Source organism: Typha angustifolia, chromosome 7 (genome assembly GCF_048772165.1).
Source record: "Typha angustifolia cultivar Huaian chromosome 7, ASM4877216v1, whole genome shotgun sequence".
NCBI lineage: Eukaryota > Viridiplantae > Streptophyta > Magnoliopsida > Poales > Typhaceae > Typha > Typha angustifolia.
In genome coordinates this window covers 15,938,220-15,960,016 of record NC_133245.1, presented here as the reverse complement: position 1 = coordinate 15,960,016, position 21,797 = coordinate 15,938,220, and the positions used below count along the sequence as shown (strand labels likewise).

The window sequence follows — 21,797 nt, the reverse complement described above, 5'->3', positions numbered from 1 at the left end:
AAAGGGGAAAGATTGTGGATTTTGGCCGTCTCTGATCGCGACCGTCCGAGCTATCGTATCAGAGATCGCAGCCGTCCGTAGTGTGCGGTTGATGTGACCGGAGGCATGTGCGCCCTTTTAAAATGGTCGCTGTCAGTCACTGGGGTCGTACGGGCATCGACTGGCGAAAAGACCCCGGTCGTTCTCCTTCCTTCACCCCCTTTGGCCTCTCCTACCTTTACGAGGATTAATTTAATAAACTCCTGCTTCCGGGGTACTATTTACTCGTTACAATTCCAAGTTCCAACTGAAATGAATCTGGATTTACCGTAATACCCCCCCCCCCCCTCCCCCGAATTAGTATCTATGAGACTCGAACCGGGGGTCAGAGTGGGGGCAGCAAGACAAGGGGGCGCGCCTCCCAATGACTGCTGAGCGGGCCACGCGTGCCCCTCCGACTTCCGTCTCAGCTCAGCTCGTAAAAACTGGCGGTTCGAGGCGGAGTACGGAATCTCTGGGAACTCTGAACCCGGTTCACGTGAGGACTGGGTCAGCTGAGCCGGTGGTGGCGAACAAGCGAGTCAGACCCCTGCTCCCCACCCCCCACCTCGCCGTACTCATGTTCCCCCCTCCCCTCCTCTTCCCACTTAATTAATTACGCTCGCTTTAGCTTTTAAGACGAGGTTTAAGGATGGGGATCCGAGATCCGACTAGATTATTCCATAGGTTTAGTAGGTTTAAAGACGGCCAACTGATGGCTGCTACTGCTGCTGTTGCTGCTGTCTGTATTAATTTATGAGTTAGAATATACGACTACTGTTCCTATGTTTGTGGGGATCTTTGGGTGGCGCTGGTAGGAAGGAGGAATTTAGCAGTCAAAGTATCAACAATTTGCACTTACTGTACACATCCCACTTTGGCTGTATCCCGATTGGCCGCAGGAGCATGCACACTTGGTTTTTCTTGTCCGCCAGTTTTATCTTAACTTACTGTTATAATCGCATCCGGTAACTAGTTATTAGTGTCTAATAATTAGGGGTAAGAAAGTGAGAAAGGAAAGCATAGTGGGTTCGTGTCAGGAAAAAAAAGAAAAGAAAATTAAAAGAAAAAAATAAATAAATAAACCCCTTGGGTTATAATGATGAGATCCTTAGCTAAGTTGCCCCCACTAAGAAGAAGATGTAGCAAATCTAAGTTAAGAAGGGGAGCTCTCTCATGGCCCACCATATTGTAGATTAATGACCACCCTATGATTCCTTAGCTATTGTATAATCTCCAAACTAGTAGAGAGGCTCCACCCCATCCCCATTCAACTAAAAGCTGGATGTCGATGTGACCCCACGGAGAAGTGGTACAAGAAGATATGGATTGGGCTTACAAGTGTTGGGAACCCTGACACGAGAACCCCCAGCATTAAAATCAAATATGATTACAAATAACTACCTTATATTTTTACTATATTATAAATAAGACCCTCTTTCCTGATATCTATAAATTAATTAATTATATTTTAGTATGCCAACTGTTTGGTTAATATCACTCTCACTTTTCCTGGGATAACTTATCTGAATATTAAATTCTAACTTGATCTTTTTTTAATTTTTTTAAAATTCATTTATAATCTTTCTCTAATAAAAGAAGAGATGATGCAAAAAGAAATTTCAAACAAGAAATAGAAATATATTACCGTCTAATTACTTAATTAATTTTTTAATGTTTTCTAATATAACTTTTGATAAAAATATCTTAATAATATAACTAAATCATACGTCTAATTTTTCTCATGAGATGATAAAAAGATTAATAGTAAAGGGATTAAAATATAATAAAACTCTCTGTCTTGCCTATCATTTGATAAATAGATATAATATAATATAGTTATTAAATTTAATTTAACTTGGAGTGCTGCTCAATTCACGATGAATAAAAACAGATGAATTATGTAAAATATAATTAAAACGGACGATGTTATTTATTAATTTTTAAAATAAATCATAAGGATAACTGGAACACAAGGAGTTCGATCCAAAAAAGGGGGACCCAAATTGATGAAACTTTACACTATAACGAGCAGACGAGTTAGATCTCTGTTCCAAAGCTACATGCCTCTATCATGGTGCATAGGATTCCAAGAACAACATGATTAGCGTAATAATTGCCCAAATTTTGGCCTTGTTAGATTCCTGTTAAAAGAGATTTTATCGCAACATGGGCCATTAAATAGTGGTATTCATCAAAGAAATAAAATAAAATAATGGAGATCTTATCATAATTCCTTTGTTTTCCTCGTTTCAATTCTAAGATATTCCTAAGTTGTCTCTATGAAAATTATAAGTAGGACTACCTTTGTCTCCTGGCATGCGGCCACCCTGCGCTGCAATCATGATATCGCACCGAGAGATTAACGAATTAATAATCGAACTGAATTTAATAGCCAACGGTCTCTAAATCTTTTAATCATTGAATTTATTTTATTGGACCTCTACTTAGAAAAAATATCTTCCAATAAGGTTCATAGAAATGGGCTGGGCCGGGCCGGGGTCGACTAAGCAAACTATGTACTCTGATCTAATTGGGCCTGATTCCGGCCCATTTATAAATATACCTCCAAGGGCCTTTGACAATATAACCCTTTTCTTTTATGATTTAATATTGTATATTTAATTGATTTTCGTCGTGTCTTTTGACAGGACATTCATAAAATTAAGAATCGCAAGTATTAATGAAGGTTATTTTATGTAAATTGATATGCAATGCCGGTTTTTAAGTATGAAGTGTCTTGTTTACTTTAGGAATAAGGTCCATTATAGAATACATATATCTCTTTGCTATTTTTAAAATATAATATTTATTTCAGGAATAATTATTATTGTATTCATTTGTATTTTAAAATAAAAATAGAATAATTAGTTTTAATATCATATAAAGTAAATAAAAAGATTAAAAATATATTTTTTATTTTTTATAAAATTACTACGAATATTCATTTGATATGTAACAGATTGATGTGATAGATATCAAGAGTAAATTAGTAATTGAATTATTGTGTGGTATAAGACGTAATTTTGATGAATAGTACTTATATTCTAGAATTAGATAATTACGGTGTTTTGCTGTTATTTTAGAATAAGGAAAAAGTTATTCCTATATGCTAAACATATTAAAAGACTATTAGGTCTGCGACGAGAGATAAGTCTTAACCCTCCCCAAAACTGATGAGTTTGTGTTCTAATCTTTGTAGACTAATAAATGAGGGAGGGGCGATTTATACTTTGGTAATGATAATAGGGTTCCTCAGATTCGATCTTACAATCTTCTGCTATTCTTTGAAACTTCATGGATGAAAAGGTTAAGTAGGTTCACCTTCTGCCACTCAATTTGTGCAGAAAATTTATTCTTTTACTCTTGCTTAGCATATCATCGCTAGTGTTAATTGAAACGATGTTATTCTTGACATTATTAGATTCTTATCGTTTACATACGAACACTTGGCAGGAAATATCACTAAAACATCAACCTCTCAAATGACCAAGAGAATAACACTTCTTCAATACTATTAGTCCTATTGATCATTAGATCAAATTTGGGATAAAAAGAACCATTACAGCATAATATATACATGCCTTTATCTAAGAGACCCATTTCATTCTTCACCCCCCCTTTGGAAACTATCACCAGATAATATTTCTTGGTCATGTCTCTCTCACTTCCTTCCCCATGACATAAGAAGGCATCCTTCGGTGCCCTCAAATCCCACATGACACCACTATTAAAAGTGGAAGAATAACAATGTTTGAAGATAGGATACACTGCTTGATGTTAATGCGAACTATTTGCTTGACAGTTTGGATAAAGCTGCAGGATATGCCCCTCAATTTGATCAAAGAAGTAGGTATAAATTCCATTATGCTCTTATATCCAACTTGGGTTATCAATAACTCACCTTATTGCGTATAAAAGGCAAAGCACTATTCACAAATTGGTTGATGCATACGTTACAGTGAGATATAATACTTTCGAAACTAATATGACTTTGGAATTTTTTATTTTTATCTTTGCTTAATGGAGTAGGAAGTGCTACATACACATATTACTCCTCCTGATCAGCTGCAATAGCTACAAACCGCTCATTAATTTATTCGACCTATACGTTGGCATTCTTCTTTAGCCATCTCTTTTCACATGATCATGCATGCATGAACATTGTCATCATTGAACAGTTCAGCAGTTTGATCGTCAACTATGATAGAGTAAGCTGGATCAGGGAAATATCCATGCAGCGTCGAGGTGTAACCATGCCGGTAGTAATTGTACGTCGAAGAGTACGTGGAGTCCTCCAGGTATTGAAGTGCGAAAGGATAGTATTGAGAATCGTATGGCGATGGCCAGAACTCAGCTTTCCTCCCGGTGCGCCTCACCGCCTTTAGAACTTTCCGGTCATCGACGTATCCGGTGACCGTCACCTTTTGCTTGTCCATGTCGATGTCTACGGTATCCACCCCTGCATTTATTAAAACTTTACTTTGTTTTACATTATATGAATCTAGATACATAGATAGATAGATATATATATATATATATATGCAAAGGTTTAAGTTTGAAGTTTGAACACCATCGAGCTTGGAGATTGCCTTTCGGACTCTTCTCTCGCAGCCTTCGCAGTCCATGTGAACGCTAAGCTCCACAGTCTGAGAATAAGATAGAAGGTTAATATAGAGTAAGAACGAATAGTGTTTGAACTTTGAAAGTATACATTGTTATTGTCGCAAGATATATATGTATACTTACGGATATTGCATTAGAAATCGAAGTCTTCTGCGCCCAGAAGCGAAACATCTTTGATGCATAGCCTTGAATGCTAGTACTAGTGGCCTTGTATATAAAGAGCGAGGAAAAGTGTACATGATGCAAGGAGTGGCATTTGATCCCATGAGGTAAGAATCCACCTGCATTACCTTTTTCGCAAAAAGGAAGATTGCCATGCTAGCTCCAAATTAATGCTTGTATAATTGATACTAATTGGGTTATGTGGAGATCATTAGTAGTATGATATTTTCTTATTCTTGAGTTCAATTTCACTTTTTTTTTTGTTGTTTGGGGGGGTGGGTGGGCGTACTGGAAGAGAATATTTGTGGTAACGACTTGCAGATCGAGGTCTGGTGGCGTTTTTTAGACGCCAATTTGTATGCAAATTCGAGCCTTTTTTTTTTCTTCATTCTTTTTCTTCCATTAGCTTCCTCTCAAGTCTTATCCCACTTGGTTGATGGATGGCCAACTGGGAGAGAAGAACAAATATTAGTGTTCTCATATTGTTAAATTTTAAGCTAATTAAAGGTCTCTGAGCATGTTAATAGGAAGCCAATTCTTATTCTTTTATTCTATGAAATAGTGATCATGTAATCATCATCAAACAACTTAAAATTACATCTATACGTGATTTAGATACTCTAAATCAAAACTAGGTAACATCTTAATCATCTGGGCCAAGCCCAAATTAGATGGGCCAAAATACAGGCTATATAAATGGAGATACATATAGCCTAAATTAGTCCAATGGAGTGACTGGGCTCCTCCTCCTCCTCTCCCTATTCTTTCCCTATACTTTTAATCCAGTTTATATAAGAAATTTAAGAGCTCTAAAACTCGGCATAAATAAATTAATGTCAAAAAAGACACTTTGGTTGGGCCACCTAACAAATGATGCTTGGGAATCAAACCATTATCACATGCTTTAATTTGTGCTTCCCTAACTTTTTAGGGCAAGACTCACTTTACACCACATCCCACATGGGAACCTAAACCCTTATCCACTCAGCAAACCCTAATAAGAACATCAAAAATAGCAACCCATGACACATACTCTATCTCCACTAACCCACCTTCTACTCTCTCTCTCTCTCTCTCTCTCTCTCTCTCACACACACACATTTACACAAGGAGGAATCTAATGTAACCAACAAATCCAAACTACCATATCTAAAAACCCCTTATGAAGAACAAAGCAATCTAAAAGAGAAACCAAAAGAAGAAAGCAAAGCAAAACAATTAAAGGGGAGGGAGAAAAGTGAATGGATCCACAAGCAATCCACTTACTGGGCTATTAAGGAATCCACTTATGATTTGAGTCTTATATATATATATATATAGATTGTTGGAAGAGACCCAGATATAGAGAATGGCTAACTTGCAGATAGTTCCGGCAAACAAGAATGTGGAAGCCCAGTATGTGGAGATGAAGGTGCCACTCTACTCCTATGGATGTGAGAAGAAAGTTAAGAAGGCATTGTCGCATCTGAGAGGTACATCTAGATCTCCCACACAAAAAAAAAATAAAAAATTAAATGGATATTGTTGTAAGATTACTAAGTTCCTCTCGAACCCATTGTTAATTGCTGCTAATTGTTCCCATCTTCATATGATGGTATGACCTATGGGATCAGATTGAGCTGCAGGAGTCCGGAGCCTCTCAGCCTATTAAGAGGACCTGAATCTAAGCTCAACCTGGCCCTCTGTAATTGTAGCAGGACTCTAGCTCAACCCATCAAACCATGAAAAGAATTTATAACCCAATATGCCCAAACACAATAATATTATTAATTATATCGTGCAGTTGTGTCTAGCTCGGCCCAATATGCCAAATTTTTTGTTTATTTCTAGAATAAGTCTCCTGAACATGATTTAGAGCTTTTGAAATTAAGCGTGCATAATATACATGCATGAACTGGATATATATGAGGAGGTTAATTCTCATATCTATTAGCAGGCATACACTCGGTGCACGTAGATTACCACCTCCAAAAGGTCACAGTTTGGGGGATCTGCAACAAGGATGACGTGCTTGCCACCATCAGAAAGAAGAGAAGAGAAGCTCGTTTCTGGGACCAACCCGAATCGGAGATAAATAACGCAGCCTTCTCCCATGACGAAGCCGAGCGAGACAACTCGACGTCAAAGTTTGAAACTTTGAGCAGTCCTCATAAGTTCAAGAAATCCTGGAAGAAATTGTTTCCTCTACTCCTCTACTAGCAAATGTTATATCAAACTACGAATGGATTTTAGTACATGTATAATTGTATATATAGTAACATTCAATAAATATACGTGTGACTCTCTCTCTCTCTCTGTGTGTCTATTAATTCGATTTGTTGGGCCCTGATCAAGATATTATCCTGGTACGTACTCAAACCCCCTTGGATGTTGGATTAGATTTTTATCCTTGATTTGCTGCTTACTTTTCGCTGGAGGACTAACTCTTTCTTGCACTCGATCGATGCTGCTAAAAGATGTTCTCCGCGTGGGAACGATATGGATTAATTGTTCCACTAGAGCGTAATCACCACACTTCATCTATCCTCGTGCCTCATTATTCTCACCGCTTTACGATTAATATCTCTTTGCCAAGGCAAAGGAGGCTGCACATATCTCACCCTAATCTAACAAAATATCTAAATTATATTCATAACAGATGCTAACAAAAACAAAAAATGAGTTAACTTGAACATCATTAAGTTCATGTTATTTCTAAAAACAAAGAGCCATAGTTCTCCTCATCAATTATAGATAAAAATAACAATAGCAGAGTTTTGATAAGTAACTAAATCACCAGTGTGAGTAGCAACGGCAATCAAATGATTTAAGTAGGTGATTATTTCAACTTTATATACACATTCACACTAATATTTATTGTCTAATTATTATGATTATTTATATTTCTTTCATCTTGTTGCTTTAGTCTTATGAAAATTACATAAAAGTTGGTATTAGTATTACTCCTATTATTTTTCAAAAAATAACCTATCACATAGAAATTGTTATAGTCAAACACATATTAAACTCCCCCCAAAAAAAAGAACAACAGCTAGCCAATAGGTTTACATGAAACTTTATTTTGTTAAATTTACAGGAAATATTATATTTTATTATTTATTGACCATGAAAAGATGATTGGACAGAGGGGTGGCTGTACATTTATTAGTTATTTTCTACGGACAACATTATACTACATATAATTGCTTAGTGAACTTGAACAGTAGGTACGTAGTAGAGTAGTACACCCATTTCATCAAACACAAACCACACCGTGCCCAGCATGCATGCAGCAACCATGCAAGGTCATCACATGACGTGGCATGCGTTGACGTCGTCGTCGTTGAACATGTTGCTAACCCGGTCGTCCCCTCGCTGGGGGACTGGCACGTGTCCGTGCTTGTCGCCGTTGTAGCCGTGCCTCCAGTAGTTGTAGCTATCGCGGAAGGACTCCTCGTCCCGGAAGTAGTTCTTGGCGGAGGTGAAGTGGAGGGGGAGGTCGGGGTTGGGCCAGAACTCGGCCTTCTTCCCGGTCCGCCGCACCTCCTTCAGCACCCTGTTCGGGTCAACGTATCCGGTCACCGTTACCTTCTCCATCGCCAAGTCAACCTCCGCGGAGTCAACGCCTATGATATAATTTACCACAAGTTGTTATTATATAGATTCCACAGCATAGGCTTGTGTACATGTTGATGAGGATGGTTTGATTAATTACCTCTAAGCTTTAAGAGCGCATGTTTGACAACTCTTTCACAGCCCGTGCAACACATCCTCACTTTAAGCTCCACTGTCTACACGTACAAGAGGAGATGGATCGGAAAAACTAAAAATATAATTACTAGCAGAAGCTAGAGTCATTCAGATTGGGTGGTCAATAATATTAATCTTGAGACGTTGTAGTACGTAAGTAAGAATAAACCTGCAAAGAAAGAGGCCTTCCCTTCCCCATCCTTGTTTCAAGACTGTGATTGCTGCTATAAAAATAAGCGTTGCTTCTTGTCCGGCGACGGTTGCTGCGATGATGGAAGGAGTTGTAGATATTAGCGAAGATGGAGTCTATAACTCTCCCAACAGCAGTGGCCATAGTTGATCACATCGATTGCTAAGAAAGGAATGGGTGTGGTGAGAGACTTGAGAAGGCGAGCAGCTCAAGATATTCCCGCCAAGGCATCGATTCCCTTTTGTAGTTTACTAACTGTTCTCATGCATCTTTCTGGTCTCCTTAGTTACTCCTCGAAGCTAGCCTCTTTTGGTACTTAGCTTGGCAATGGCATCTCAAAGATATCAACAACAAATACTTAGTAATGCTTGAAATGTAGGTCAAGACTCAAGAGACCCCACATGAAGACATGGAGGGCACTCAAAGAGAATATGCATCTTACGTTTTATTATTACAAGGGGGAGGGGGAATAGTATGCAAAGGGAGAATTATTCTAAAATCTCTTGCCTCTTTTCCTCATACTTTTTAAATGGTCCTTACATGAACCTAGTTTCTCTGTTGGTGATCCAGATAATATTGAAAGCAATATATACAGGAGATGCAAAGCTTACCTTAAAGGCAAAAACTATCAACATGAATACAACAATAAGATATTGCTATCACTAAGGCTGTCTCCTTTCATACTAAAAGGTATTCTAAATAGATGGTCATCCTTAGTCAACACTAAGCATCATCATATCCATCACTCAATGCGATCAGTCCATTGGGTGAATCCACAATGGGCTGCCGAGTTGATGATAAATAAATCTTCCCATGATAACGACAATGTAATAATTGTTTAGGCCAGGCCCTTGCCATGGTGGGCTTGAGGCCCATCTCTAGTCTATATTAAGTTTCAGGAAGTGGAGAACCATTTATTTTTCGTTGAGATTTATCCAGTTAGTGTACCTAATAACATAGATTAACTGGTTATTAGATTTAGTGTGTCACTGTCATCCTATTCCTTGTCTTTGCATACAGAGGACGTGCACCTAATATTGGACTCATCGTCGCACTCTCGTCCTTCCAGATATTTTTCTGCAAGTCATTGAACAACTTGCACACAAGCATTCACACAATACTATATAACCCTTAAAATATTAAGCCAAGATATTTTTGTCTTAATCTATCCAAGAAGAAGATTGAACGATATCAAAAGGAACGCTATCGCCATTAAGAGTTTTTGACCAAGCTAGCCCTCCTCTTATCTTTTGTATGCAGAAGTAAAATCCACCCCAAATTTAATACTTAAAAAAGTTTAGTTTTATCGTGTCAATATTCATGTCAATAAAACGCTGGGCGTCTCACTTATAAGATAAACAGTTAACGAGTTCAATATTTTATTTATATATTAAGTTGTTGATCTTATCAGTATTTTTCTCAATATACTAGAACCTTATAAAATAAGTATTAATCAATTCAACATTTTACTATCAGATTAATAACATTGATACTGATCTAATAAAAATAGATCAGTATAGTCAAAAACTCTCGCCATCTACATCTGAAAGGAAAACAAGATTAAACCCGATCATTGCATAGAAGGTGGAGCCCGACCTCTGACGCAATAGGACCCACGTTTAGGATATAGAGCTAGCTAGTAGGTTCAAGAAGATGGAAGAGTATCTCAACTGTGGACAAGAAAAGCTCCAGGTTAGATACGATCATATGACTGACGTCTAGGCTTAATTGATGTTTCTGTCTCAATTATGAGCAAGCGGTCCAGTTAGGATATTTAGATGCAAAATATCTTGTATATTATCTAACCCAGCAACCATTGGCTTCCATCCAACTAGAATGCCGTTATTAGTGAGTTCGATTTATTTATTTATTTATTTTTAACCCCGTCTTCCATAGTCTCTACTATTCTGGGTAAGAAGCGGCAATGTCGTTAATTTGAAGGATTTTTAGAATATGTACGCAATTCCAACCCGGACTTTACCACCGATTGCTGCACAAATTTCCCAATTCCTAAAAAAAAATTCTTCTTCAATCCATCAACCAATTAAGAAGATTGTACAACAACACTTCCACTTCACCGAAAAAAAAAACCTGAAGATAAGAAACCAAGAAACCGAAAACTAACATGAGAAGCGATCGACTGCTCCTGTACACCGAATCTAACACCGCAGCAAGAGGATCAAGCAAAACCTAAACCCTAGGGAGGAGGAGGAGGAGGAGGAGTGGTAGTACTCGGAGAACCGCTCCGAGCTCAACGCGTGATGACGCGGAGGGCGTACGGCGGCGGCGGGAGCGGCCGCGGCGGCGAGGCGAACGGCAAGCTCCGCAGCATCAAGAACCGCATCCGCCGTGGGAACGGCGCGTCGTTGAGCAGCTGCTCCAAGACTCGCGCCACCAGCACCGTGTACTCCTCCAATAGCTCCGCCACGATCGCCACCAGTATCATCTCTACTCGCCTTTTTCTTTGTTCTGTTTTTTTTTTCTTCTTTCTCCAAGCTTGAACGGGGGATCCGATTTCTCCAACCTTTGACTTGAAGTTAGATCAATCGCCTGTCGGGATATAAATAGTAGAAATAGAGGGGTACGATTAACAAAAGGATAGATGGTAATGGGGTGGGGGTAGTTATTGTTCGGTCCGGTGTGCTCTGCTGCTGGGATTGGGGGGGTTTCGGAGCGGTTTGGGCTATGGCGAGGAGACGGTAGAAGCCAAAAGCGGCGCTTGGATTATTGGAAGCTTTGAACACGTGTCGGCAGGTTGAGCCTTATCCGGTCGATGCGGGTCCCCTTACCCTCTGACCCTGTACCTGGGATTTAGAAAGCAAATGGACTTCACGAGTTGCTACTCAGGTCCGTGATCGGTGACGCCAGCACTGGGGTGTGGATAAGTTTAGAATTTTTTGAGGAAATTTTCATATAAAGCCTTAATAAATTTATCTTAAAGGTAGGGCGTGGTATGCAAATTTCCAAAAGTCCTTCAAAAAGAGAGTCCGCACTGAGGGGGCCGCGGTTTTCTATTATTGGAGTTCGGGGTCTGTGGTTTCATGTTCCCACTGACGGCCGTGGGTTGGAGAAATGGTTTGCGTCTTTGTTTATCGTCGTTTTAACTTCGTTGGAAGGGTAGATTAGGAAGTAAATTTAAACCTATTTTATATTAACTAAAAGTGCGTTAGATTTAAATGCAGACAGTGAGAGGTAGAATTACCACCAAATTATTCCATCCCGAAAGCTTCGTGAACAATAACAAGTGATGGTGAGATGTGCTTCTCTCTCTCTCTCTCTCTCTCTCTCTCTCTCTCTGGAAGAATCTTTGAATCATTTAGCACACTTGCAACAAAGGTAGGTTCTCGTGGGGTCTTCTTAAGCTTTTATTGCCTCAATCCAATAAGATGCAACCGGAGATGGCCAGGGTGTGTCTCTTCCTCTTTAATTTCTAATCGGTAGTAGTACTTTAATTGAAGCAGAAGCTTACTGGCTATTATGGATTAGGTCACTTGCCTCTGTCACCGAACAGCATCTGAAGCTTTCTTTCCAGTAACATCTCCACAATTCATGAAAAAAAAAGTTATTCTATCCAATTTTCTTTTTGTCTCTATAAAATTTGAAAAAGAATTAAGAGAGAAAAAAAAAAAAAAGATTTAAACCTGTTGACTTAGGCCCATGGTATACCAAGCTGGAGCCCAATTTTAGTGGGCCGATCTTGGGCTAGTCCTCTATTTTCGGGTAACCGGAGTTTGGGCCGAATCCTAGTTGACCCGGGATCTTGCTGTTTGATAAAAACCCTCGTCCTCTCATCGCCATCATCTGCTTAGACGCCACGATCTACTCCACAGTCTCTTCCAGAAGATGGATGTGGGTGAGATCTTTTTCTTGGATGGACCCCTCTTTGAGCTGGGAGGTTTCTCCATCAGGTAAAGGCATTCCGCACACCATTCTTTGATGCGAATTCTTATTCGGATTTGTAGTTTTGTCGACAAGAAAGCTTCTACTCCATGAGGACATCATGTGGTTCAAAGCTTGAAACTCTTGCGTATGATTGTCGGCCAAAACTAAAAGCTTGAAACTCAACATTGAGAACATCATGTGATTCAACAAGATAATAATTTTGCTTCGATTACTATCACAGAACTTTATTTCAGCTTCTACTCCATGAGAATGGCCGTAGTCTTATAAGTTTAATAATTGATTCTTTTCTCTCATCTTGTGAACTTGGCCATCAGGGTATTCTTTAGGGTGCTAGTGAGACAGAAATATGAAAAACCTCCCAAAAATTTACTTAAACGATCGCTTTGCCAAGTATATATTAGCACTTTTGGTGGGTAATAAAATACCAGAACGACTGGCATAGTTCACAAGTGCTTGTGTTAATCTGGGTTAGCAGATTAAGAATTAAGTTGTTAATTATGGGGTTTCTTAGCTAGACGCAAGGTAAAAACATGCAACAACCTTACTGTTCTGGTGCTTGCTTATAAATCAGTCAAGTATTCATAATACATATTTTGCAAGAGTAAGAAAAAAGAATGTGCAATCTACATAGTCATAGAGGTAGTATTTACTGTCAGACAGAATTTTATTTAAGTAATTGTTTGTTACTAGGGTCATGATTTAATAAATATATATCATGAAACTTCATGATTATGGATCAATAAAAAGACCTTGTTATATTGGCCTGCAAGAGTTATTTTTTAGAATTGAATGGAGCCCTTCATACCATAAGGATAATCTTAAATTGACTTAAGTTGTAAAAGGAAATAGCCAATCTGATGTTGTTTCAGAAATTTTTTTATATATGTACATTGTTATATGATCCGTCTTGTCAGTATTTTTATAATCAATTTACAAATGAAATTTCTTGCTGCCAAGAAAATGATTTTTTCCTTGATGTTGTTTACCATACTAATGCTCTGCGCACTGTTTACATGTGGAGAGGATAAAATGTGGTCTTTGAATGTGGTGTCCTAGTGTCTAACCCTTATACATAATCTGACTGATTTTATCTTCCTGCTCCTCTTATCATGTTTCATTTCTAAACTAAGATTGAAGAATGAAGACTTAAGGAAAGCAAGCAACAAATAGAGTCATAGAAACTCTGAGGGACTGATGGAAAACAACAAAATCATTAGGGTTCTAGGAAAGATGATGACTAGGAAAAAAGAAGAATGAGATTTTACACCTTCATTCTCAAATTAGGTTTTCACACCCAAAACTTAGAATAGAAACAAGTCTCTAGAATCTTCATTACTGAGTAAAAAGATGGTTTACATATAGACCTTACAATGACAATAAGTAACATTCTAAATATCTGTAAAAAAATAAATACTATCCTAAACACTAAAAATAAGCAAATATATAATTAAAAAAAAAGACTCAAGATTAAATTCCTAAAGGAGAGGTAGCACTGGTACATGTGCATGTGTGATGTGTCAATGATGTCTGTATTACGGAGTTAAGATGAAGATGAAAAATGAATTATACTTGGATATTGATGAATGATGATGAGCCTTTTTTTGTTGTTCCCAAGGTTGTTGATATAGTTTTTTGGAAATGCAATGCTGGTAGTGCATTTGATTCTCAGCATATTATTGTTTAAGTAGTGCTCAGATTTTCAGTTAGCTTCTGTAAACCATGCAACTTCTTTATTTTCAGAAATTATTCCTTCTATTTACCCATCTGCAGGCCCTTAAAAAGCTTCCAAAGGTAGCTCTTTTATTAGGAGGTGTAGTCACAATAAAGTACAAGAGTGCATTGATTTAGGTAGAAGTTGCATTATGTTCCATGAATGTGAACATCAATGTGTCAATTGAAGCTCAATATGGAAAACCATGAGAGTCGGAAGAAAGGTTTGTATTAAGGCTTCTTTTGTTGCTTTTGAATATTGGAATTGGTTCCATCATTTTGAGATCTTGCTTGTCAATTACAGCAAATTATAAAAGCCACAGAATTGATTCCATCAAGATGATGTTATTTTATTAGGTTAACAAGACTAATTTCTGTAAATTATAAAAGCCACTTGATGCTTCCTCTCTTCAAACAAGGTTAATAAAAGCTTATGCTTTACCTCCAAAACTAGGATCTGATGGAGGTGACAGCAGTAGCAGGCAACCTCATGACGGAAAGACAAATAAGGGAGATGTGTTAGATCCTTCTGTCATGGCTAGATTCAGAGTTTTAAAGGAGCGGCTTGATACTAAAGATCATTTGGGTAACAGCAGCCATGAGCACCCTTATGAAATGAAAATAATTAGGCCACGTGAGATTGATGCCTCTGTAATGGCTAGATTAAGAGTTCTTAAAGGGCGAATTGAGAATTTAGATTCTGATAGTGCAAAGGACTATCCAGAGCATTTGCATTTGGCAGAAGTTGGAGGTCAGTCGGGGACAAATGAGACAGTATGCAGCTGCCCTCCAGGTAGCAGAAATGATGTGGGACAGAAGTACGAGCCAGTAGAGCTTGCTGACGTGGGTATTATGTGGCAGAACCAGCAAATGCGTCTTGGTGGAGGTGACAGCACTAATAAGCAATATGATGAAGGAAACACAAAGATGGTGGATGCTGCAGTTGATATTACCATGGCTAGTTACAATATTCTGAAAAGACGGCTTGATACTACAAATTATTTGGGCAAGTGCAGCCACAAGCAACGACATGAAGTGAACATGAACCAGAAAGATGAGGTTGATGCTTTTACCATGGCTAAATTAGATGTCCTTAAAGGAAGAAGAGATTATTCAAATTCTGGTTATGCAGGGCAACCAGAACTTGTGCATTTTTCAGATGTTGGAGGTGACAGCAGTAATAGGCAATATGTTGAAGGAAACACAATGATGGTAGATGTTATAGATGATATTACCATAGCTGGGTTCAATGCTCTGAAAAGACAGCTAGATGCTACAAATTATTTGGCCGATTGCAGTCACAAACAACGGCATGAAGCGAACATGAATGGGGTACATGATGTTGATGCTTCTACTATGGCTAGATTAGAAGTTCCTAAGGAAAGAAGAGATTATTCAAAATCTGGTTAAGCTGAGAGAGCAACCAGAGCTTCTGAAATTTTCACATGTTGGAGGCCATTTGAGGTCAAAAGAAAATTGAGTCCAGCCTTTATTCAGGCAGTAAAAATGATAGTGGTCTGAGGTACACCAAAGCTTGTCGACCTAGGTATTATGCAGCAGAGCCAGCAGACACATGCTGATGATAATTATGAAAAAATAGTTACAAATTAGAAATCTGATGAGCAGCATTCAGTACAAGGCTCAGCAGTGAAGACTGGACTTTGACCAAACTATGCAGGATTTGTAACAGCCAGAGAAATTCTTGTATGAACAGCAGCTGGTCCACCATACTTTTCCATATGACAGGGGAGACAAGTTTTCAATAATCACTGGCAATCTGTCATAGGAATTGGAGTATGTGCTAAAGAAGGAGCTTTTTTTTTATTCAACAGCTAGTAACTGGAAAATGTGTCCAGCCCTTGTTTTAGTGGCTCCAAAGAGATTCACCTGTAAATAAAACTATTACAGGTATGCGTTATGCTATATTGTGAACATGCATAACGTCCATGATGAGCAATGTGAATGCCTGCAAGCTACCTTTCCGGAGTATGCACAAAATGTTGAGTCATCATGAGTAGAAAGAAAACGTCTGGGAGATCATCGACAGAATTCATAATTACTTCGTTTCGGAAGTGTTTATATAAGCTTTTGAGAATCATTTCCTTCATTTTCATGTCCTCTCAGGTGACAATATTTTAGAACTTTGTCAGTCTACAAATGAATGATAATCTTTGTTCGTAACCCTACATATGGATCTTGCAGTTGTAGGTTACTTTAAATGGTGAGTTCTTTTGCTCACTTTGTGTGAAGACTGGTTGATACAGGGATAACTTTATACTTTCTAAATAAGCTCGGGTAGTTGATTTTGTTAGTTGGCTAGATAGATCATGACAGAACTTGGCTCTATATCTGGTTAATTGGTTGATACAGGGATATCTCTAATTATAGTTGAAATTTTGTATCCGGGTGGAAAATGTTCCACATTTGCATCTAAAATTATCTTGATACTTCTTAAGCTTTAACAGGCTGATTCAAATTCCGGTAGGGTGACCAAGTGGTTATCTTAATTGGATTTTGTCACAGGGCAATTACGTTTGGATAAAGTGATGATATCTGCTAGGCCAAGAAGGAGGCCCATGAGAAAATGGGAATGGGATCGGCCCAACATGTACTTTGCCTCAAGGCACAGCTCATAAGTATATATATGGTCATAGATGCAGTAATAGCAGCATGATCATATCAGTCCGTGCACGCCCAGCGTCAGAACTCTTTTTACAACCAACCAAAACTTAGATAATTGTGTTACCCTCTGGGCCTTAACAGTATCCCCCATATAGATGTCACGCCACGCCCTTAGCACAGGTGCCACCACTCGTGAGACATCCACCCATATACAAAGTTCATCCCACAAGAGACAGTCTTAAACCGAGGAATTTGCAACCAACTTCCCCGGCTATTTCTAAAAGATGCTGCATATATTACTTCGTTTTTAGTGTATATATATATATATAATTTGGTTAAAAAGTATATTATTGGCTATTTAATTTGCGTTTAAAAGTATAAAGCTATTTGAACATATGCACAATATACAGATATATTGCTCCAAACAGTTGAAAGACTGTTACTAGTAATAAATGAAGCGCGTTGGCAGTGGCATGGTGACAGCTGGTGATCGCAGTACTTCTCTCAGCACGTAGCAGCCCAAGCAATAACAGCATGCAGCAGCAGCCGCCTGCTCCAGTTCCTTTTTTTTGTGCTTCGCTTCCATACTTTAACACCATCCTTTTAGCTATATCCACTCGAAAGAGACTCGTGCTCTACCGAATACTCCTCTCCTCCCCTCCCTCTCTCCCCCCCCCCCCCCCCCCCCCGGCTCTTTGTAGTAACAGTAAAAAAGTTCCCTCTATGTCCCCACAACCACCCATCTCTCTATCTATCTAAGAGAAAAGAGAAAAGAAATATATATATATATATATATATAGAGAGAGAGAGAGAGAGAGAGAGAGAGAGAGAGAGAGAGAGGTAGGGGAGATTCTATGAGAAGGAGGGGATGAGAGGAGAAAGCGACCCAACAGCGAAGGCTCAACGGCTTTCTCAGGGAGGGTGGGAGGGGTGGGGGGACAGCTGCCCGGATTGCCCGGATAGGGAGGGCGGGCAGGAATTATTTGGGGTTTCCCGCCAAAGCCAGCTTTGGTCCCTTCTCCTGCAAACCCCTCTCTTCCCCATAGTCCACACACCATACTACTACTCCTCTCCTCCTCCTCCTCCTCCTCCTCCTCCTCCTCCTCCTCCTACCTCTACCTCTCTTATTAATGCTAGTTCCTAGTTGTTTGATTCTGGCTGGTCCTATGTGCTATATCCACATCCTAGGCATATGCATGTGTACTAGTACGTCTGCAGCAATAGTAACCTTACTCTTTTATATGTGGGAATTAAGTGCAATATACATAGAAACTTATGTTTTCTTCTTTCTTTTCTTTTGGGTGGTCCAGACTCCAAAGACTATTAATTTACAGTTAATGGACGTAATAGCACACCATAATGCTCTGTAGTACTAGTACACAAGACAATGCCCTCTCATCTGAATAAATGATGACAGAACACATGCAAGAGAGAGTGAGCGAGTGAGTGAATGAGCGAGTGAAGAGAGGAGGGGATGGAAATATATTACATATGGCAAGGCAGAGGTCCCCCAGTTAGCCAGCTTTATCTTTAAAAGCTATCAATCCCACCTGGTTTCATAGGTCCACTTTCTAACAAACCCCCGGCCCTTCACTGGCTTTGGCTCTGAAGTTTTACAGTTGATCCCAAGCATAGGAAACCACACACACACACACAGACACACAATATAAACATCTATATATCTATATATTTATATTACAGGAGAGCTTAGGGCAATTCCAAGTGGCACCCCCCCTTATGCCACATCCAATGAGATTAGATGTTACACACATGAACCTTTAAACACCTGCCGTTTAGATGTTCATGTCAATGGGTAACACACCCACATGACATGACCCTTTCAATGTCTAAACACTATCTCATACAAGCATCTCCAGCCAGCTAGCTAGCTACTTCAAATTTATCATGCCCACTTGTGTGTACTGACCTTAATACTTATATTGATGTGGAGAGTTCATACCCTATTTGCTCGATCGATTGATCGACCATAGTTTACATGTGGTCCATATCCTCTCTCTCTTCCAAAATTAAATGATCAGTAATACCCACTCTTTTTGCGATGTATATAGGACTCACATTGAAGGGATTAATCATCGATTGGGTAAACACTAATCGATGTCGTCGTTTTATTTACACAACATGTGCACTGTACCATATATGCATTGCTACATCTTATCTCTCTCACTCACGCTCAACTCACTCAACTTGTCACCTTCCATCAAGGGTCCCCCTCCATTAATTTATCCTCAACCTATCTCAAGAGGCACACATCACGGGGATGACTCTAGAGCAAAAGGAATCAGATGCCCATCTCGTGATCCAACGGTTCATATTGGTGCAGGGCCGGTCGCAATCTAGCAGCAGTGGGTGCAGCTCCTTAGCTTCCCATTTGTTGTCTATGGCTTAGGAGATCTGGGGCTGCTTCTGTGCCCTCTGCGACTTTGATCAAAATGAGGGTTATTTAAGAAAGGAATTCAAAAGGACCACATAAGGGAGGAGGAGGGGGAGGGGGAGGGGGAGGGGGGGCAAGTGATGTTTCTTTTGGGATTCATGGAAATGGAAAGCTCTTATTCTATTCTTCTGCTATATAGGAAGTGGCCTTTTGCTTGCAGCTTCTATGATATAATATATATATATTTGAAAAAAAAAGAAAAAAAAAAAGCTACTGCTGCTGCTGCTGCTGCTTTCAATTCAATTCAATTCAATTCAATTCAATCAGCTTCCAACTATATGCAAGCAAACTTTAGCACCATCTATATATCTATCCTACTATATATATGAACATTTGTGGTTAAGCAACATGATGGCATTTGTCAGATCTAGAATTGCACCTGTCTCAAGGTCTCTACTTACCATCCCATATGAAAAATAAATCCATATGGATGTATGCACATAAAGAACACAATTGGGGTAGCTCATTAATGAAAAGTAATTGATGATTGCTCTTGTCGTCTTGAGAATAACAAAGTTTTGCCTCTCCCATATGATTTATATAAGTAAACGTGAGAAAAGTAGCAGCATATGGTCTCCTTAAAACGTAGTTTATAAGACTAGAACACTCTATTTTATCAACCAACTTTTTGCTTGCATATATGATTCGAGAAAACTTTCTTGAGACGAGTGCGTACAGCTCAGTTTGCAACCAATTGATCCTTTTTGTTTGGAGAGTCTTCATTGGACTCTCTTTCTCTCTCTCTCTCAACTTTGGCCATATATTTGGAATACAGAATTTTATATCATGCTTAAGTTTATAATTAATTCGGACTATATTTTCTCATATATATCTTCTTCTTTTTTATATTAAAAAAAAAAACTCATATATGCGACTATGGTTTAAAATTACAGAGTTTCCTCTCTATGTATTTTTAAATCGATTAATATTCGAATTACGCTAAAAGAGACCTAGCAAACCCTTCAATTTTTTTAATCTCCCTTTAATGACACCTTTAATTGGTTAATTAGATGAGAACTCCTCTCTCCCTACGTGTCTTTGCGTCAGGAATAAGTTTCACATGGTTATCATCCAAGTTGCAATTGCTACAGTATTTAAATATATCCTCTTCTGTTAACAATTAATGGTTGTGGATTAAGTCGTAGATGTATGTTATGGTATAGCTTCAAATGACATGGCATCAACTATTCTCACGTGCCTTTTCTTTTAAAAAGAGAAAAATAAATAATAATAGAATTATATATTTGCCATAAATCTTTGTTTTCCGAGTCATTACTTAACATAATTTAAACACGGAAAGTCTCCTGAGATTATTTCTTGCTCTGCCCTTTTATACATATGAATAGCTATATCACATGACGTGTAACGATGTCAATCGTTTAATATATAATTAGAACAAGTACATGCTAAAATGAAGTCAAAAAATAAATAAAAAATAAAAGAGTTAAGAATCTTGGCATGGTGGCTTAGTGCTTAACAAGCCCTACCATTTAGGGCCCCTCTTAATGCTACCTAATTGGGGTCATTACTCACCCTCTTCTCCTCCACGTGCTCTTGTGTTTGGCAAAGATTAGCATTAATCCGTATACTCCTAATCAAGTCAGGGGGTTAAACTAATCAAACATCAAGGACCTAAGTGGTTTCTATAATACCATGTGCTTTTTTCTCTAGTTTACAACTAACCAAACTACCCAACCTTTGATTAATCCCATAAACCCTAACGTCCAGCTCAGACAACTTTACCCTGTGTCATCGAGTACCGCTAGGTCTATGTCATCCTACCCTTATTTTTTAGTTTAAGCACCCTTAAGGGATAGATTCTCATCGATAAGAGACAAAAAAATATTTATATCACTTCATGAACTTTAGTTTGGCGAGAAATATATATATATATATATATATATATATATATATATATATATATATATATATTAAAGAAAGGGTGAATAATTTAATTTAGGAAGAAGAGATAGGATATATAATTAATATTTTTTTTTTTGAAAGACAAAGAGTTGTGACCAGCTATATATTAATATACGGTCGAGGCGTTGCCGCGTCGACAGTTAGAAGATTACACAGCTCAGATGGAACCTGGCTTAGCCGCTCTGCGTAGCAGTAGCCGGAGGCCACCCTCGCCTTCGCTGCTGTCCAGTCTGCCACTGCATTGGCTTCCTTCCCTACGTGGGCAAGCCTGACTTCCACGAATTCTTTTGCTAGCTCCGTGCACTCCTGGGCCAGATTGCGGACTCGCCATGGACAGTGGTCCACCTGCTGCATGCATCTGATGGCCTCCGAGTATAATTAATAGAATGATGCGGCTAAATTAGAGCTTCAAGTTTGCGTGCAAGATTTGCTGCAACCCCGATCTGTTGGAAAGGTGAAAAA

At 38.7% G+C, this 21,797-nt stretch overlaps 5 protein-coding genes across 8 annotated transcripts; 2 read left to right on the top strand and 3 right to left on the bottom strand.

Moving 5' to 3' along the window:
- Positions 1–3,958: 3,958 nt before the first annotated feature.
- Positions 3,959–4,826, bottom strand: LOC140763644 (heavy metal-associated isoprenylated plant protein 45-like). Of its 2 annotated transcripts, none has more exons than XM_073101929.1 (3): positions 4,768–4,826; positions 4,592–4,667; positions 3,959–4,480 (listed from the first exon to the last, which is right to left on the bottom strand). In XM_073101929.1, exons 1-3 carry the CDS (start codon positions 4,813–4,815, stop codon positions 4,158–4,160), a joined length of 447 nt encoding a protein of 148 aa, XP_072958030.1. In that variant the 5' UTR covers positions 4,816–4,826; the 3' UTR covers positions 3,959–4,157. The 2 variants fall into 2 exon arrangements, with proteins under 2 accessions (XP_072958030.1, XP_072958031.1); XM_073101930.1 differs by having other exon boundaries at positions 3,959–4,465.
- A 1,294-nt stretch (positions 4,827–6,120) lies between these two features.
- On the top strand, positions 6,121–7,097 carry LOC140763671 (copper transport protein ATX1). The gene is made up of 2 exons (XM_073101958.1): positions 6,121–6,278; positions 6,743–7,097. Exons 1-2 carry the CDS (start codon positions 6,155–6,157, stop codon positions 7,003–7,005), a joined length of 387 nt encoding a protein of 128 aa, XP_072958059.1. The 5' UTR covers positions 6,121–6,154; the 3' UTR covers positions 7,006–7,097.
- A 790-nt stretch (positions 7,098–7,887) lies between these two features.
- LOC140763348 (heavy metal-associated isoprenylated plant protein 44-like) lies at positions 7,888–9,048 on the bottom strand. Its single transcript, XM_073101497.1, has 3 exons — positions 8,705–9,048; positions 8,501–8,576; positions 7,888–8,411 (listed from the first exon to the last, which is right to left on the bottom strand). The coding sequence occupies exons 1-3, from the start codon at positions 8,867–8,869 to the stop codon at positions 8,095–8,097; spliced, it is 558 nt and encodes a 185-aa protein (XP_072957598.1). The 5' UTR covers positions 8,870–9,048; the 3' UTR covers positions 7,888–8,094.
- A 1,662-nt stretch (positions 9,049–10,710) lies between these two features.
- LOC140763021 (uncharacterized) lies at positions 10,711–11,363 on the bottom strand. The gene has a single exon (XM_073101048.1). It carries the CDS (start codon positions 11,169–11,171, stop codon positions 10,977–10,979), a length of 195 nt encoding a protein of 64 aa, XP_072957149.1. The 5' UTR covers positions 11,172–11,363; the 3' UTR covers positions 10,711–10,976.
- Positions 11,364–11,524: 161 nt separating this feature from the next.
- Positions 11,525–16,659, top strand: LOC140763020 (uncharacterized). 3 transcript variants are annotated; one of them, XM_073101046.1, is made up of 3 exons: positions 11,525–12,633; positions 14,399–14,562; positions 14,793–16,657. In XM_073101046.1, the coding sequence occupies exons 2-3, from the start codon at positions 14,514–14,516 to the stop codon at positions 15,746–15,748; spliced, it is 1,005 nt and encodes a 334-aa protein (XP_072957147.1). In that variant the 5' UTR covers positions 11,525–12,633; positions 14,399–14,513; the 3' UTR covers positions 15,749–16,657. The 3 variants fall into 3 exon arrangements, with proteins under 3 accessions (XP_072957147.1, XP_072957146.1, XP_072957148.1); XM_073101045.1 differs by lacking the exon at positions 14,399–14,562 and having other exon boundaries at positions 14,793–16,659; XM_073101047.1 differs by lacking the exon at positions 11,525–12,633 and having other exon boundaries at positions 12,640–14,562.
- The last annotated feature ends 5,138 nt before the right edge of the window (positions 16,660–21,797 follow it).